The following is a 19,464-nucleotide window of genomic DNA, read 5'->3' on the forward strand; positions in this document are numbered from 1 at the left end:
CGCGGCCGGCGCTGTATCTTTTCTTCAAGCCCGCCCCCCTCTTCCACTTCAGCCAGGGTAGGCGACGAGCGAAAGCAGGGAAGTGTGGGGCGAGGTGGGCGGGGCGTCGCACGCGAGCGCGGTCTGCAAAAGAAGGGAGGAGGAGGGAGAGATCCAAGACAACGTTACCCCGTCAACACCCAATCGAGAGCAAGCCTGACCCCGCCCCCTCACCTCATGTTATTGGCTGAGAGGCCTCAGATGGGCGGGGTTGGCCGTGGGGTTGGGGAGGGCAGGGGGCGGGGAGGAGGAGGAAGGCGCTGGCGGGCAGTGATGGCGGCGGGTGATGGGGACGTGAAGCTAGGCACCCTGGGGAGTGGCAGTGAGAGCAGCAGCGACGGCAGCAGCGAGAGCCCAGGCGGCGCGGGAGCGGCAGCAGAAGGGGGCGGCTGGGCAGCAGCGGCATTGGCGCTTTTGACGGGGGGCGGGGAGATGCTGCTGAACGTGGCGCTGGTGGCGCTGGTGCTGCTGGGGGCCTACCGGCTGTGGGTGCGCTGGGGGCGGCGGGGTTTGGGCGCCGGGGCCGGAGCCGGCGAGGAGAGTCCCGCTGCCTCTCTGCCTCGTATGAAGAAGCGGGACTTCAGCTTGGAGCAGCTGCGCCAGTACGACGGGTCCCGCACCCCGCGCATCCTGCTCGCGGTCAATGGGAAAGTCTTCGACGTGACCAAAGGCAGCAAGTTCTACGGCCCGGGTGAGGAGGAGTTGGAAGGGGAGGGGGAAGACCTCCTGTAGCTCAAGTGCGACCCTCTTCCGATGGTGGGTGCCCCTAGGCACTGGGTTGGTTTGCCCAGCTTTCTCGATGTCTGAACCCCTGCGCCCTGGCTGCTGCACCTGGGACGGCCGGCCCCACACACAACCCCAGCAGCGAGCACTTACAGCTTTCCACCCTCCGAAGTCTATGTTTCAGTGTTGCTAGCTCTCAGCTTTCATCTTTCTCTCATCCCTCCACGAAGCCTTGTCTTGTGCTGAATTTTTCAAAATACTTTTAGTTGTCGCCTGTCAAGCTGGCCCATAACCTTTCCTGAGCTTTCTGATTCCTGGGATAGGTGGGGGCAGGAGGGAGGAGAGATGTTAAAGTACGGACCTGAAGTTGTACGCCAGGTAATTCACAGCTTTCCTTTCTTTACTCTTTTTAGCCACTGATCTCCCTTTTCCCTCTGCCATTCCCCATAAGGCCACGTTTAGGTACACGTAGTTACAAGTTCCTACCGTTTAGCTTGTGAAGTCTGGGCATATAAGCAACATCTCATTCTTTTTCTTTAAACCAGTTTTAGTATGGAGCCACTTTCCAAGATTAACCATGTATGTAGGATGTAGACAGACCAGAATGTAGATCTTAATAAAGACTGGCAAAGATATTCTCCCTGAGTTTTGGAGGTGGAGCTCAGATACCCCAGCAGGCGGGCCTGTCTGGTTTCTTTCTTTCTTTCTTTTTTTTTTTTTTGATCGTAGGAAGGCAAGTATTCAAATACATGTTGATAATGACTTACTGTGTTTTCACTGAGCAGAAAAACCTTAAAAAAAGCTATAAATCCACACCCCAGTGCAAGGTTTCTGCAAGTTAAAGGTTTTTAAAACTTTGCTTTCAGAGAACCGTGTATGTAGGGTCATTGGGTTAGAAACCCTTCTTTCTTCCATGTAGTTACAGCATACATTTCAGATTATGCTAATAAACTTCAGTTCAGACTCATGGAACCTGTTGGTATACGATAAAATTGAGCAACATTGTACATCCTGGTTATGTAGTAATTAATTCTAAGCTTAAAAAAAAGTGACTACAATAAAAAATAAATAATAAAATTAGGGACCTAGAGTGACCTGTTATTCGAAAGAGTACATTCAAGCCTTAAAGTTAAGGGGGTTGGCAAGTCTAAAAACAAGTTGGTTTCCTTCTTGATTTAATCTGTTAGTACAGGAGATTTATTGGTACTTGTAAATATATACTTTTGGTTTTAGTGTTTGATGGCTGGAATATATTTTAAAGTGCTTTGGTTAAGTGAAATAGGAATAAGAAATTGGAGATTTTATGTGTTAAACTATTTAATTGCTCAGTTGCTTGTATTTTTGTGTGTACATCTACATTGAATTTAATTAAGTCATAGGTATCTTATAAAGTATTTGCTTCTGGTTATGTAAATATGAAAAACAGTTGTCTACCTACTTAACTCAGCTAAAACAGTTAATACTTTTTCTTAAGAATATGAGGGACAAGAAAATAGAGCCAAAGTAAAGTAACTAAACGGACAGACCAAATTAAATAGTTAATTTTTTTTAAATCAAGGATTTACACAATATTTTGTACCTGAAGTTTTTTCTTATTAATATTAAAAAGTGTATGCAGTGATTAGAAATTGTGTACAGTTTTAGGTTTTTAGTGTAGAGCTTACCCAACTAAAAGACCTGCTTTTGTAGCCCCTATCTAAACTGACAACGAAACAAAGTGTTAGTGCAAAGAAGCATATTAGTCCTCACACATTATGCTTTGCCACTATCTGCAAATAGCTAGGAAAGGTTATCCTGGACATAGTTTAGCAGCCTCCAGTGGCAAATGTTCTGCAACAGAAATTAAAAATTAAGATCATAGATATAACGTAGATAGCCTTTGTGCAGCTTGAGCATTAAGGGGCTTCCTAGATAACACGGAGAAATCACTTTTAGGTTGGCTTCCACCAATTCCCAGGTCCTGATGAACAGCCTAAGAGTAATTAGTTATTTTATTCTAAGTGTTTATTGTTCAACCTAGTAGAGATGTTTGGAACGTTGTATTATGGAAAGGAACCTTGAAAGTAGACAGATCACCTATGGGCTTGAAATATGTTGACATTTCACATTAACAGATGTAGCACTTTTTCTAAAAGTCTTGAAGCCAAATTTCAGATATAAGTTTATTTTGGGTTTTAATTTTTATTTTCATCTTCAGTCATCTGAGCACTTTGAAGCAATTTTAGCCTGACAGTCTTAGGGCTAAGGAGCCAGAAAACCTCATTTCTTTGCCTAGCCAATATCTACTCCCATTTCACAATAATAGTTTTAGAGTTAAAGATTTTTTATTTTGTGAGGTTTTTCTATGTTGAAAAATTCTATGTTGAAAAATTCTTAGTCATTTTTAAAGTTCAAGTTCTTAAAAAATTATTGACAATTTAGTGGAGTAAACCCATGTTGGCAAACAACTGGCATTAACTACATTTGTCAGCATTAAATTTAGTAACAGTTCAGGCACTTGGCCAGCATGTGAGGAAAGTGGTCAGGTAAGAAGCAATGCATATGGGAGGAGAAAGAAAGTAAGATTTGTTAAGCACCTACTACATCAGATCCATTAATTTGTCATCTCCATGTTACTTCAGTGAGGTTAGTAAGTATTCTTGCCCTCAGATGGGGAGTCTGAGGTGCAGATGGGGAGTCTGAGGTACAGACATGGCATTCAAATCCAGGTACATTTGACCACAAAGCCTATCTATACTAGTTCAGGTAAACTACATAATGGGATAAACTTGCAGAGAATCTTACTGTTGTTTTGATACCCTCTCCAGGGTCCCATAAGGATCTAAAGCCTCAAAGAAACACTTTCATGGCTGTATGTTTTGCTGTCCAATATGGTAGCCACAAGCCACATATGGCTTTTTAATTTTAAGTTAATTAAAATTAGGTATAATTAAAATTGAGTTCCTCCATCTCACTGGCCACATTTCCATTACTCAGTAGCCACATGGCTACCATATTAGTGCACTTTATAGAGAATTTCCATCTTACCAAAGAGTTCTTTTCAACAGCATTGATTCTAGAGGTCAAGGGAGGAGGAGGAGGAAACTCCATTTATTGAGCTTATTATCTCATTTAATTTTCAAACAGCCCTAGAAGATAAGTAATGTTCCCATTTTACACATGTGGAAACTGAAACTCAAGGAGGTTTTACTCAAAATCACCTACTTAGTGGCAAAGCTAGAAATCAAACAGTATAATTGACTTCACATGCCATCCCATCCCATTGTATCACAACAAAATATAATTTCACACATTTCTAGAGTCATAATATAGTAGGAAGACTGGAATAGATAGTATAATTCTAAACAACTTGACTAATATTACTACAGTGAAATTCTACCAAAATAGTGTTTTTGTTTATTCTTTAGAATGGCAATTATACAGTTGTATAATTTGTATAATAGTTTATTCTGCATTTCTGAAATTTAAATATATGGCTTTCCCCTTATTCCGTATAGCATTTTCTTTGACACAGACCAAAGCTGTATTTTCTCCAACTTCCCTTTAAATTCCACTGGAAGAGAAAAAGTCATATATAAAAGAAGTACTCCCATGAAAGGGGCACATGTACCTTTCAAGTGATTTTCCTCCTTTTTTAAATTTTATCTTCAGTATGTTAACTTTTATTTATAGTTTGCAAAATTACAGTTGAAGCAAGAGTTGCAGCATATTGACTAGGCTCAACCTGACCTCTTCCTTCGTGGATATCCTATTCACACTATCAGCTATCATCCCAGCTACTTGCTTTGAAGCCAGCTGGTCTGTTTGGACTAATGGCCATACACATCCATTACCTTTCAGTAAAATAAAAGAATCAGCTAAGTTGTCTAATGAATTTTGATACTCTGCTCAAATTTGTACTAGTTATTTCTATAATACCTACTCTGAGTTCAGCATCATGCCCTTCTTTTTAATCTTTGAGGGAATTGATGTTAAATACTAACATTAAGCATAAAAGGATAGCTGAAAGCCCATATGAGACCAGAATATGTTATTCATGCTGGAAGAAAATAGATTTAGTAACATCTAGAGTTAGCCATTCATGTTCTTTTAATAATTCTTTCAACAATCTGCGACACAGACCCCCCCCTCCCCTCTGTACGCATGACAGACATCACTAAATAACTTCTCTACCCTTCGAACCTGCATCATCTCAAGATAGCTAAGATAGGATTTCATCTCCATATTAAATACTGAAAAGGAATTGCCTGGATTTCATTACAGTGTTGCTTAAATAAGATGTTGTGAAAAGTGAGTTAACTGAGTTTTCAAAACAGTTGAGTTCCTACCTGTGTGGAAATTTAGGAAAACAGACAATAAACTAGCATTCAGTATATAACTATAATTTATAGTTAAATATTTTAGGAAAGAAATGAATAGGATATGTAATAGAGGGTAAAAAAAGGACTTTATTTAGAATAGGTGGTTAAGAAAGATGTTTTATTTATATTAGTTTATCAAGAAAAGGGGGTTGATATTTAAGCAAAAACCTAAAGGAGTCAGCCATACAAAGATTGGGTGTGAGAATGTTTTGATGCCATCTAGCACTAGATCTAGAACTGATCATATCACATTAATCAACAGAGAAAGAAACATCCTTAACCTTTACTGATTTTGAGATTTGACTTCAGCCTTTGTTTGGTTAGTATTACCTCAGTATTTCTTTTTCCACTAGTCTGGTATGTTTTATTATTCCTCTGTAGATAAAACATATAACCACATTTTTTTTCATTGACTGTAATATCAACACTGTCTTTAAGCAGCTTAATCAGTTTATATGTTTTATCATTACTGATATATTTAGATTTCTGTCATCTTATTTAGTAATTTATCTTTGACATATGTTTCATTGCCTCCTTTTATCCACTTTTTTTCCTTCACAGATTGAATTTTTTAATTCTTCCACTCTTTCTCCCTACTTATTTGGATATATTCTATTAACGATTCTTTTGGTGATTTCCTTAAAGTTTTTGCTATAGACACTATCCTTCTGAAGAACATAGGAATATTAGCCAAACATTTCTCTGTGAATTAAAAAAACTCTAAGACACTTTACTGCTATTTGAGAGAATATTTATTTAATAAATATACAAAAGTACCATGCATACAAATGTGGATGGTGTCTCTTGAGATTCTGTAGTATATAGCCATATGTTGTGGCCCTGGTTTAGAAGGCTTTCACTCTATATGGGGTGCCTGGGTGGCTCAGTCGGTTGAGCATCTGACTTCACCTCAGTTTGTAATCTCACAGTTCCCGAGTTCGAGCCCCACATTGGGCTCTCTGCTGTCAGTGCAGAGCTCACTTGGAATCCTGTGTTCCTCCCTCTCTCTACCCCTTATCTGCTTGTGCATGTGTGCACACTCTCTCTCTTTGTCTCTCTCTCTCAAAAGTAACAAAAACAAAATCATTTAGAACACTGTCACTCTAGTCCCTCCCTCATCCTATTTTCTATATTATTTCTATTAGACTTATAGTTCTGTATTTTTTCAAACTCCTCCCCCAAATTTATTAAAGTATTACCTGTTTTTTATTGTCAGCCCTCATTTAAATTTACCAGCATAGTTACCATTTTCTTTATTTACTGTCATTTCTTGCATCTCATTACTTTGTTCAAGGTTCAGCTCTCATTTTAGTGAGGTATGTCCTATAGTTTTTTCATTGGTAGAAAAAGGGACACAAACCTACGTTCTCTAAGCACTTGGGTCTTTATAAAATGATGTTTTTGATTGCAAAAAAATCTGTCAAGTTTAAAAGGTTTAATTTAACACAAAATAAACTCTTCTTGAATTCTCTACAATGGATTTGTGCAGATAATTCAAGTATTGTCCTACACTAGCAGAAATTTTGACTGACTTTGACTTTGTTGTGGTTATTGAAAGGAAGTTCTCCAGTAGAACCCTGCTTTTTAAAGGAAACAGGTTCAGGAATTTTTGACAAGAAGAACCAAAAGATCACAGTTTTGATTCTTCTTTTCCTCTTGCCTCTAACATCTAATTTAACATCAAGTCCTATTGACCCTGTTTCCAAAATAGTATATCAAACATGACCAACCATAGTATAAAACTTATGAAGTAAATTCCTAGGGGGAGCCGGGGTGGCTCAGTTGGTTAAGCATCCGACTTCAGCCTAGGTAATGATCTCGTGGATCATAAGTTCAAGACCTGTATCAGGCTCTGTGCTGACAGGTCAGAGCCTGGAACCTACTTCACATTCTGTGTCTCCCTCTGTCTTTGCCCCTCCTCCACTCATACTCTGTCTCTCAAAAATAAATAAACATTAAAAAAAATTACTTAAAAAAGGAAAATTCTAGAAGTAAAATGACTGAGACTTAGGTTACAGGATATTTTTTATTTGGGTACTTTATTTCCGAATTGCCCTCCAGAGAAATTGGACCAATTTACACTTCATGGAAATGCCTATTTCTCACTCCTTTGCCAAAAAATGCAATATCAAACTTCCTGGTCTTTGTCAATCTGAGAAGTGAGAATGGTATCTCAATATTGTTTTAATTTACATTTCTCTTTTTTAGTGAGGTTGGCTACCTTTAGAATTTTGAGTCATTTATGTTTCCTTCCCTACAAATTATGTGTTCATATATTCTTTGCTACAGTTTTTCAATCATGGTATTGGTCTTTTCCTAGAGATTTTAGGTGTTTTTTAAAAAGTGAATCAAAAGTGAATCAATCTTAGCTGCAAACATTTTTCCTAGTTTGTCTTTATACTTTATGGTGTTTTTTCTAAGCCACAGAAATTTTTGGTTTTATGTATTCAAATTTATCTTCTTTCTATGGCTGCTGAGTTTCTTTATCATAAGTTAAAGGTTTTTTGCACTAAAAAGGTTATTTTTTTAAATACGTAGTTTTTTAAAGTACTTCTATGGTTTGGGTTTTTTAGTTCCATTTGGAATTTGTTTTAAGATGTGAAATGAGGATTTTTTTTTTTTTTACAGAAAGCTATGCAGTTACCCCAACACTATTTATAGAATATTTTTCCCCAACACTTGCAGTATTACCTTTACTGTTCACTAAATTCCAATAGCTAATTAAGTCCTATTTTTAATATAATAATTATATAATAATATGGGGCGCCTAGGTGGCTCAGTCAGTTAAGTGTCCAACTTCAGCTCAGGTCATGATCTTGCAGGCCCCACATCGGGCTCTGTGCTGATGGTCAGAGCCTGGGTCCTGCCTGCTTCAGATTCTGTGTCTCCCTCTCTCTGCCCCTCCTCCACTCGTGCTCTGTCTCTATCTCAAAAATAAATAAACTTTAAAAAAAATTATATAATAATATAATCATTTAAGATGCTATTTTTTCACCTTAGACTTCTCATCCTATGAAGGCTGTGTTAAACTCAGTCTCCATTCCAACATCTGGCATAGGCCTGAAGTTTTAATTTTTCAGTCTTCCCTGTCCCCACCCTAAGCCATAAGCGAGGGCCAAGGCCACTGAGCTCAACCCACAGTATTGTTGACAGCCTTCTAGTTTGAATTTCAGAAGCAAGATTGAGTTAAGGAAAGTATTTTACCTGCCTAAAATGGGAGGAGGCCAAACTAGATTCTTTCCCCATTTTATACCAATGCCTTTAAGATTTGCCCAATGTTAAATGTTGGTGAAGCCTCTAGAACCCAGTTATCTTGGCTTCTTGAGAGGTATTCTTTCATTTTCACCACGCTACCTTCTCTCTAAAAGTTTGGGACTTCCTAAATATAAGTATAAAAAATTAATATTTATTACTTGGATTTCTTTCAGTCACTTTTACATATTGCTTCATTTGTTCCTAGGCCCGTTGTAATCTTATTTGGAATACATTACTCAATACAACTATAATTAGGTTTGTTTTTTTTTAAGTTGCTTTAATAATCACAAAAGACTATTGTCAAAACAGGCCAGAAAACTAGGCTGTTTATAAACTTTAATGAATTAAAGTTTGTCCCTGAGACTATGGTTGTTATACTATGGAAATAACTGAAATATTCATTGTAGAATTTTCTCCTCTTCATAAATACTAATGTAGCTATGTAGTCATTCTAAGAATCACAAAGTTATGTTACATACTTTAGATACTTAGTTCTTCCTGGAATTTTCTGTTCATTGCATTATTCTTTAAAACATTTTCTTACAGTGGCCATATGTTTTTCCTTTTTCAAAAAAATGTTACCCGTTCTACCTGATCATATTAAAGTAAGCAGTTTCAGGATTCACTAACTAGTAGATTTATTGAATTTTGAACTTGAAAAATCTGTGCCACAGTTATGTTAACTCTTAAAGAGTATTAATGAAATCTGAATTCTAGTATAATGTCATTTTGATGTATTTAACATTATCTTTAAAAGAAGAGTTATTTGGGGGCACCTGAGTGGCTCAGTTGGTTAAGCATCTGACTTCAGCTCAGGTCATGATCTCACGGTTTCTGGTTTCAAACCCCACGTCGGGCTCTGTGCTGACAGCTCAGAGCCTGGAGCCTGCTTCAGATTCTGTGTGTCCTCTCTCTGTCCCTCCCTAGCTTACACCCTATCTCTCAAAAATAAAATAAACATTATAAAATATTTTTTTAATAAAAGATTTATTTTTAAAATGATGTCCTAGAATATTTGTTACATAAGTACATTTAAGAGAAACTGCCTTGGTTGAATTGCTGTTCATTTTTGGTAGCAAGAATTTTCTTCAAATTAAACATCCACTTTTTTTTTTTTTTAACATTTATTCATTTTAGAGAGACAGAGCGAGAGCAGGGGAGGGAAGGGCAGAGAGAGAGGGAGACAGAAAATCCAAAGCAGGCTCCAGGCTCTGAGCTGTCAGCACAGAGCCCAATGTGGGGCTCAAACTTATGAGCTGTGAGATAATGACCTTAGCCGAAGTTGGACGCTTGACCAACTGAGCCTCCTAGGCATCCCTGCAAATCCACTTTTATATCAGCATTATATTGTAGTCTATGATAAAGCAACAGAATATAACTCCCTTAGTTATTACTGAGATGTTAATGTAAAAATGAACCCTTAATAGTCAAAATAACATTAGTTTATATAAGCTGGCCTTTATTATTTTTTTTTTTATAAATTATACCTAAAGGCTTAATACCATTAAAATTTGTTTTCCTTGGGTAACTCTATGTTATTTTAGTGTAATAGGTAGCCAAGTATGGTTATCAAAATATTGGAATCAGTAAATTTTATGTTTGTTGTGTAAAGGGGTAGTGGAATGGCAGGTATTTCTGGCTTCTCAGATAATGCTTCTGGTTGTATTATAAATGCAGAGAAATGTACTTTAGTTAGACCTCATATCCTCCTTTCTCTGAGCAATGCATCCAATTCCAATTCTAGTTTTTAATGTTATGTTCTTTATGATCTTACAGGAAAAACTAAACTAGTCTAAAAAGACCTTTTCATAAGTTAAATGCTTCCTGAGGGAAGAAGACCGCTTAATATAGTTTAGAGAGTGAAGAAGTATGTTAATCACTGAATCATTCTTTTCTGTTCAAGAGTTAATAAAACATCATTTTGTCTAGAAATAGGCTTGATTTATTAACTGTTGATTCAAGTTCGCTCTTACTAAGTCGACATCTAAAGTCAAAAAAAGAACGTGTTTTATGAAGTTTTGTTTTTACATTAATTTAGCATTGAGGTCTCCTTAGAAAAGTTGGCAGAGAATTTTATAAGAGAATGCATTGGTATATATTAATATACTCAGAGATGGAAGATTTTTTGTTTTTATAATGATCATCTTCTTATAATTCAGATAAGTTTTATGGTTTATACTCTTAAGTACTTTGAAGTAGATTGACTTTTGCAGGCCAGGAAGATAAATATTACAACAAAATGATAAGAAAAGGTGTTGATGTATATAGCTTTCTTGTTAATTCTCTTTTCTTTTGATTTAATAGGTGTTCTAAAATATCTATTCCCCTGAAATTTTGTAATTAATGGAAATGCTCCAATTTTCAGGTGTCACTCCACCTTTGGGTTTGTGGATCCTCTGTGTGTTTTCTGAAGGTGGACTATATTTGGAGTAGTTAGAAAAGCAGATGGGGCACTTGGGTGGCTCAGTCGGTTAAGCTTCCTACTTCGGCTCACGGTTCGGGAGTTCGAGCCCTGTGTCAGGCTCTATGCTGACAGCTAGTTCAGAGCTTGGAGCCTTTCTTCAGATTCTGTGTCTTCCTCTCTCTCTGTCCCTCCCCTGCTGGCGCTGTTTCTCTTTCTCTCTCTCAAAAATAAATAAAACATTAAAAAAAAATTTTTAAAGAAAAGTGGAAATAGTACTTCCTAAGTCTGCTGGTAATTTTAAGCAAGTCACTGAATGCCTCTGCTTCTGTTCATCTGCCAAGTGAGGAGGGCAAAAATTGTTCCTTTTACTTTGCAAGACTATGAGAGTAAAGTCACGTGCTAGAAAATTCTTTAAATGGTTGACTATCATTTTACATTTGTAGTTCTTTACAGCCTTGATCAGCTTTACTTTTTCTTTTGTGTATGACTCGTCGGTGTTTTAAGTTTGTCAGCATTAAGGGGATATATAATGTTTATAGATTACTTTGTCATCATTGTCGTTCCTCAAGAAAAAAAAATCACACTGGTTCTATCTATCTGTCTGTCTATCGCCTCCATCTCCAGAGAAGCAGCTAGTGCCACAAAGCATGTGGAGTTATGCAAAAAAAAATAAACCCACACAACTGCTTTAAGATGAGGGCTACTTTTCTTTTTCCTAGGGACTATTCTTGCTTAATTTTATTTTTTTATTATTTTTTATGTTTGTTTATTTAAAAAGAATTTTTTAACATTTATTTATTTTTTGAGAGACAGAGAGTGTGAATAGGGGAGGGGCAGACAGACAGGGGGCATCACAGATTCCAAAGCAGGCTCCAGGTTCTGAGCTGTCAGCACACAGTCCGACATGGGGCTCAAACTCAGGAACCATGAGGTCATGACCTTAACTGAAGTCAGACACTTAACCAATTGAGCCAACTCAGGTGCCCCTAATGTCTACTTATTTTTGAGAGAGAGAGGCAGAGTGCGAGCGAGGGTGAGGCAGAGAGAAAGGGAGACAGAATCTGAAGCTCCAGTCTCGGAGCTGTCAGCATAGAGCCCGACTCAGGGCTCAAACTCACGAACCCTGAGATCATGACCCGAGCCAAAGTCGGACACTTAGCCGACTGAGCCACCCAGGCTCCCCTGTTCTTGCTTAATTTTAAAAGTTCACATTACTCTAAAATAAATAATTCCAGGGGCGCCTGGGTGGCTCAGTCGGTTAGGCGTCCGACTTCGGGCTCAGGCCTTGATCTTGTGGTCCGTGAGTTTGAGCCCCACATCGGGCTCTGGGCTGACTGCTTAGAGCCTGGAGCCTGTTTCAGATTCTGTATCTCCCTCTCTCTCTGACCCTCCCCCATTCATGCTCTGTCTCTCTCTGTCTCAAAAATAAATAAATGTTAAAAAAAATTTTTTTTAAAGAAATAATTCCAATTTAAGGAAATTTGGATTTTACTGTGTAATAGAAATAATATTGAATTTCTTTCTCTTAAATGGCTAATACCCTTTTCAGTGACAAGTGAAATAGTGGGCAATAATTTGAAGGTTATTAATGTTGACCCATTGTAAAAAGTGTTTCATTTTCTTATATAGAACACAAATTTAAAAGTATAAATTGGTAGTCTAAGTGTATGCTAATAGGAAAATGATTAAATTTTAGGTATATCCATTCAGTAAGAAAATATATAACAATTAAATGGTAATTGTGAATGTCACCTAATATTAAGTAGCAATATGGAGAATACTTAGGAACAGGAAAATAGAATAAGAAAGTGCTTTACTGGAAGGATTATCTTAATTTTCATGTTAATGTATCTGTACCTATTGCGAATGCCACTTCTGGTTCCATGCCATGAACTTTTCAGAGTATGTTTCTTATACTCAGTGAACTTTATAGTGCAACGCTTTCTATAATTCAAATTAATTTTCATAAGTTTTTAGATTTTTGTCTATTTGAGTAGATTTTTGAATTCTCTCAAATGTACAGATACTTTCTGACACATAATCTTCAATTTCCTAAATGCTTTCAAATATGAATATGGGTATAATCATTACTCTGTTTATTTAAAAAGCAAGAAATTTCCAGGTTTTTCTTCTAGTTTACTTCTCATTAGAAAAGATTTTGTTTTGTTAACTGAACAGTAAGCTCTCTAACTGACCACTCTGTTGCTCATAATAGTTAAGCTAGTAATTCTGGTTTTAAAATTATTTTCTCTAAATTACCTTTGTCATGTATGGATAACTATAGCCTCAGGAAAGAAAATTTTTTTCTATTGTAAACTTAGGAATTTTAGAAATCTTATTTATTAGCACTTGATTTTTAAAAAAAATATTTAAGTAACCTCTACACCTAACATGGGGCTCAAAGTCACATATTCTTATGGCTGAGCCAGGCAGGTACCACCTATTAGCATTTAAATTTTTACTTAATTTAATTTAGTTTACTGATTTTATTTTAGAGAGCATGAGTGGGGGAGAGGGGCAGAGGGAAGAGAGAGAGATTTTTATTATAAAAAGAATTTTTTAACAAATATATAACCAAAATCAGAAAAAGACCCATTAAGTTCAGAGAACAAACTAATGGTTGACATAGGGGAGGGGGTTGAGAAGATTGCCAAAATTCATAAAGTGGGGTGACAGATACATGCTTCCAGTTATGGAATGAATTCATCACAGGGATGAAAGGTACATCATAGGGAATATATTCAGTAGTATTGTAGCAGTGTCATATGGTGACAGATGGTAGCTGTACTTGTGGTGAGCACAGCATAATATATAGACTTGTCAAATCACTATGCTATACACCTGAAACTAATATAATATTGTGTGTCAACTGTACTTCAATTAAAATAATAATATTTTTTTTAAATAGCCAGACTACCAGTTACATGAAGTAAAATTTTTTCCTCCATTCCCCAGAAAAGGTTGCCACTGTTAAGTGTTTGGTCTGTATTCTAACTGGTGTTTTTCATGCATATACAAACACATGTAGAATGTGCATACATGTGTATTCTTTTTTTAATTCAAAGCAAATCATGCTATATATATACATATACACACACACACACATACTCTTCTGAATTGCTGTTTTTAGTTACTCTATCATGGACTTCTGTGTGTGTCTGTACATAGAGAGATATCTCCTTCTTTTTGATAGTTATGTACTATTATTCCATTAAATTAATGTACTGTAATTTAACCAATTTCTTGATATGGAAAATTAGGTTGTTTTGGTTTTGTTTATTTGTTTTAAATAACAAGTGTCTTTTTTGTCATAAATTTGAGCGGAGATTTTGCTTACTATAAATGAATCTGTTTAAAGTAAAGGATCAAAATCTAGTTAACCCTTATTTGGAATTGCAGCTAATATTTTGGAAGAAACTTTCGTTTCTACTTTATGCCAGGCACTGTGCTAGGCATTGAGGATACTGAGATGAGTAATACAATTGCCACTCTCAAGCACAGACTTTGGGAATGGCTCACTGCTGTCAGCATATAAATCATGCCATTCCTTTCTAGGGAAGTGGTTCTTAATTCCCTGGACAAAATGCTAATCATTTTATGTCAGTCAGAGGAACTGTTCCTATAGCCATGTCTCCTGTTTCCCAAGAGCCTTGACAAATGACAACCATTGTTTAATGACTTTTCATAGTTTATATAGGTAATTGTGAATATATTCTGGTAGTCTGGTGATATTTATTTTGAAAATGGGCCATATTTCTGGTAAAACATTCAGCAAAGATATGTTGAACATCTACGTGTGTTGTGCACTGAGCTAGTCACTGGAGGTGCAAAGATGGTACAGTCTCTGCTCTCATACAACCTACTTTGGATTAGAGGAAGAAAATGTTTTAGATCCACAATTCACTTGGGCCTTTACCAAGTACTTATCTAGTGGATATTCTGTTTTATTTTTAGATGCCACAATTAATTAACAGAAATCAATAAAGCATTATCTCCCCTCAAACAAACCAGTTTCCAAACCTAATTGCTTAAGTTTCCTCTTCTCCCTAATACCTTGTAGTCTTCAACTTTGAATACAAGTTTTGAGGTATCTGAAATTTAAGTTTTAAATTTTCAATGAAAAACTTTATTTTGTTCTAAAGGTAGATCTCCAAGAAGTTTCTTCTCATTGTCTAGTATCTATCTGTGCATGTTTTGAAGTTAAGGCTGTGTGCCAAATATGAGTCATTATGAGGTTTCTTTTATTTGACCTTTTCCTTTGAGACATTCTAAAATATTGTTAAGGTTGGGGCGCCTAGGTGGCTCAGTTGGTTAAGTGCCCGACTGCGGCTCAGATCATGATCTCACAGTTCGTGAGTTTGAGCCCTGCAGCAGGCTCTCTGCTGTCAGCTCAGAGCCTGCTTCAGATCCGCTGTCTCCCTCTCTCTCTGGCCCTACCCAGCTCTCCCTCTCTCTCTGGCCCTACCTAGCTCTCCCTCTCTCTGGCCCTACCCAGCTCATGCTTTCTCTCTCTCTCTCTCAAAAATAAACAAACATTAAAAAAATAATAATAATAAACAAAATATTGTTAAGATGATGTCAATAATTTCTTTTTTTCCCCCAGCTGGTCCATATGGAATATTTGCTGGTAGGGATGCCTCCAGAGGACTGGCGACATTTTGCCTAGATAAAGATGCACTTAAAGATGAATATGATGATCTCTCAGACTTGAATGCTGTACAAATGGAGAGTGTTCGAGAATGGGAAATGCAGTTTAAAGGTACCTTCATTTTCTTGGGTTCTTTGGAAATATTAAATTTATGCCCAAAGAAAGTATATACTATTTCACTTCTTTAAGAAACCTAAGGATATATTTTCACCACCATCATTATTTGATGATAAAAATAGCAAAATTTGAAAATGGTTGTTACATATTAGTTAGAAATCCATTTTTAAAAATTGACTTGTTACCAACTGTAAGTCTAACAAATTGTGACACCTTTAGTCTTATAAGGCTTTTTAAGTAAGACATAGTATTTTTAAATATAGGCTTCTATTTAAAACTGAATTCATTATGGATATTGATACTATAATTTATTCTAAAATGATTTTACTGATCTTACTCTCAAAACTATAAAGAAAAAATGTCATTCCCCTTTATTATACCCTCATGGCATCAGTTAATACCTCTTGACAGCTGTGACACTCCAGACAGCTATTTATGTGACCTATACATCCCTTGGAAACAGTTCTGGCTTCTTGGCATTTGAACTGGTTCTACTGTATGAGGTAGTCCTCCTGTCTTCTCCTTCTGGTTTGTCAGTTAATTCACTTAACCTAGTTCAAATTCCTGACCAAAAAATGACTAAATATGTATCACCTTGGACATTATAGTGTTCTAAATTAAGTACTGGTAACCTAAAACAAGGAATATTAACAGAGATGTAAGAAGAGAGTTTGCTAGGAGAAAGAATAATGGTATGACTGGGGCCACACACTGAGTTCTCAAAGAACACAGGATAATGAGTAACAAATGACTTTGCATCTCATTTGGTTTATTTTCTTGGAGACTACTAGCAGATGTCCCATTTTCTCCCAAGAATATTTTCTAGTTGGATCTACTTAGCATGATCTCTAAGTGATTCTGATGAAATGTCCTTGGTTAAGAGCTGGTAGAATGGAACACTTTTCCTGGTAAAGCACAGTCCCCAAGCTTTGTAAATTCCCTAATCCTGTTTTCTTTTGTTCAAGCCTTACATGAATACAAAGATCAGCCAAGGTGAGCAATAGGATCAATTTAGCTTATTCGACATAATTTTAAAAGAGGTGAACACCTTCCCTGCTGTGTAATGGAATAGTAAAACAAATTTGATCACTACTGATTTTCTTTTGATGTATTTTTCAGAAAAATATGATTATGTAGGCAGACTCCTAAAACCAGGAGAAGAACCATCAGAATATACAGATGAAGAAGATACCAAGGATCACAATAAACAGGATTGAACTTTGTAAACAACCAAAGTCAGGGGCCTTCAGAACTGCAATTCTTACTCCCTTTCACAGAATGTCCAGCGTCTTTGGGTTTGGTTCACCTGCTGCAAAAAACATTCAACAGATTGTATACAAGCTAAATGAGTTTCACTTTGAAGATTTGAATACTAGACATTATTTATGCTGCCAACCTCATTTGTTGCAGTTGTTTGTAATGTCTGGTGGGGCTTCATCATCCTGAAAAGGAGGAAACAGGGACTTTTTTAAAGAGCAAGAAAGTCACAAGGTTACTATTCCCTCTCTCCCTCCTTCCCTCCCTCCCTCCTATTTTTTTTTTTTTTAAATCAAAGACAACCACATATGTATTTGCTACTTAAGTGTACAAATCTCCTCAAAAACAGCAAGAGATTCATGTGCTGTGTTTTTGTTATAGCTCTGAGGGAGGAGACCTAGGCAGGAGAGGTTGGGGGTGCACATCAATTTGAGTAGTTTAGATTATTGAAACATTAAAATGTGAATTCTCAAACTTTTCTTTTTGGGTTTTGTCAGGAAAAAGGAAAAAACCCTTACTTCTAAGAAATCTTTGGAAATTAGGAGAAGGGATTTCAAGTGGATCTAAGTCAAAGTTAATTCCCAATAGTAAGATCATTTGAAACTAGTTTTTATCCCTTCCCTTCCCCTAGATCAAATCAATATTAATTGTGCCTTATTTCACTTACATAGACTTGAATTATTTTTAGGGAAAGCCCCTATGTGAATTCAGAAGTCATTACAAGCAGCATTGAGACTGAAGTTGGAATATTCTGTTGACTGCAAAACCTTGATGTCATTCTGTGTACATAGAATGTAAAAGGAATATTCAGTGTTACTGCCACATATGTTAATATACACAAACTTAATTAGCATTGTAATGGCCAAATGCATTCCCTCATGCTTTTTCTCTTTTAAAAAAAAATCGAAAATCAAATCAACAACTTTGTCCCCCAACAGCTGCCTAATTTTAGGAGTCTGACCCTCACATCTCATTGGTGTGGGTGCATGGGGCTGTGGTATGGATGTTGTATGGGTGCGTCTGAATGTGTGTGAGAGCGCCTTGGAAAGGACTCTGCAGATACTGTAAATACCAGTACCATTTTAATAAAGCATGTACAATAAACCAAAATAAGCTTGAGTTGGACTTTATATATAAACTGTAAGCCCAGTGCATTATGATATGGTAGTCAGGATTATGCATTTGATTCAAGATAAGGAAAAGTCTTGGAAGTGAAAAGCAGGCACTGGTTAACCAACTTGTACACATTGTACCACATTCACTGTAACTTTAGGAAGAAATTCCACTTTGTGGAACATTCTCGAGATCTGAGATTATTCAGGTAAGAATTGATATATAAAAATGTACATATTTTGACTTTATATTTTGATGCTGGCTATACTAGAAGTAATAGCACCCGGGTGATAGTTACTGAACACAAAATAATAAAGGGTATTACACTGATAAGTACTGAATTCTTCTATTCATTTGAAAAAGCCCTTATGAAAAGCCCTGCATATTCTGCATATGTCAGTTACTTGATTTCATTGAGACTATTTAGGTTCTTGGTTACACCAAAAACTTAACAACTCGCCCATTAAAGTGACCAAGTTAAAGAAGAGGTTTATTCTACTTTATGAATATAACATATGCAGAAGCTGTCAAAGAAAGGGGAAATTTAAATTGCAGTAATAAGCTAAAGTATGAAAAATACTGCATTCTATTATATTCAGTCTTGGGATGTTTTATAGAAAATAATGATCTTCAGCCAAATCTTTGCTGAAGACTGGTTGTAAAGACTGAAGAATATTGGTAAATGCTTTGTGTGTTTTTTATGTAAAATATTTTATAAAATTTGCTAACATGTCCTCTGTAGTAAACATATAAATATATATATATGTGTGTATGTGTGTGTGTGTATGTATATATACATACACACACACACACACACACATACACACATATAAGCTTGAGCCTGAAGTTCAGAAATAAATCTGCACTTGTGAATAGAGAAACCCTAAATATCCATGCAGTAAAAATGATGCAGTCTGTTAAGAAAATTGAGTAATTTGTGTTTTGGACTTGAAATAAACTTATATAGACAATTCCTCAATTTCAGTTGAGTGTTTCTCATTCTCAGGTAGTTTGCTGGGTAGTCTTAGAGTAAGGAGATAGAAGCTGTGGTGGTATTTTTGCTGCTGTTTTCCCCTTAGACTCTATTTCCCTAACTTTGCTGATTATTAGAACCACTTGAAGTACTTAAAATACACATCAGACCAAACCTACTGCACACTGAGCCATAATGGAAAGAAAATGGGTCTCAGACTCTTGCTTTGTTTTGTTTTGTTTTTAATTTTATTTTAAAGAGTGAGGGAGCATGAGCAGGGGAGAGGGACAGAAGAAATGAGAGAGAGACTCTCAAGCAGGCTCCATGCTCAGCGCAGAGCCTGACTCAGGGCTTGATCCCATGACCCCATGATCATGACCTGAGCCAAAACCAGGAGTCACACTCAATGGACTGAGCCACCCAGGCACCCCTCAGACTTCACTTGGAAAGAAGTCCATGGTAATTCTTGTGGTCAGGCACATCTGAGAAACACCACACTAATCATTTCAAGTTACATTGTCCATCTTTGACATCCACTTGAAATGAACTTACTCTTCGATAATTTTAGTCTTGA

General features: G+C 36.7%; 1 protein-coding gene across 2 annotated transcripts; it reads left to right on the top strand.

Moving 5' to 3' along the window:
- Positions 1-276: 276 nt before the first annotated feature.
- On the top strand, positions 277-18,896 carry PGRMC2 (progesterone receptor membrane component 2). 2 transcript variants are annotated; one of them, XM_040474134.1, is made up of 4 exons: positions 277-730; positions 15,386-15,541; positions 16,513-16,540; positions 16,667-18,896. In XM_040474134.1, the coding sequence occupies exons 1-4, from the start codon at positions 313-315 to the stop codon at positions 16,674-16,676; spliced, it is 612 nt and encodes a 203-aa protein (XP_040330068.1). In that variant the 5' UTR covers positions 277-312; the 3' UTR covers positions 16,677-18,896. The 2 variants fall into 2 exon arrangements, with proteins under 2 accessions (XP_040330068.1, XP_040330058.1); XM_040474124.1 differs by lacking the exon at positions 16,513-16,540 and having other exon boundaries at positions 281-730.
- Positions 18,897-19,464: the final 568 nt, after the last annotated feature.

Source organism: Herpailurus yagouaroundi, unplaced genomic scaffold, assembly GCF_014898765.1.
Source record: "Herpailurus yagouaroundi ecotype Mexico unplaced genomic scaffold, PumYag 28, whole genome shotgun sequence".
Lineage (NCBI taxonomy): Eukaryota > Metazoa > Chordata > Mammalia > Carnivora > Felidae > Herpailurus > Herpailurus yagouaroundi.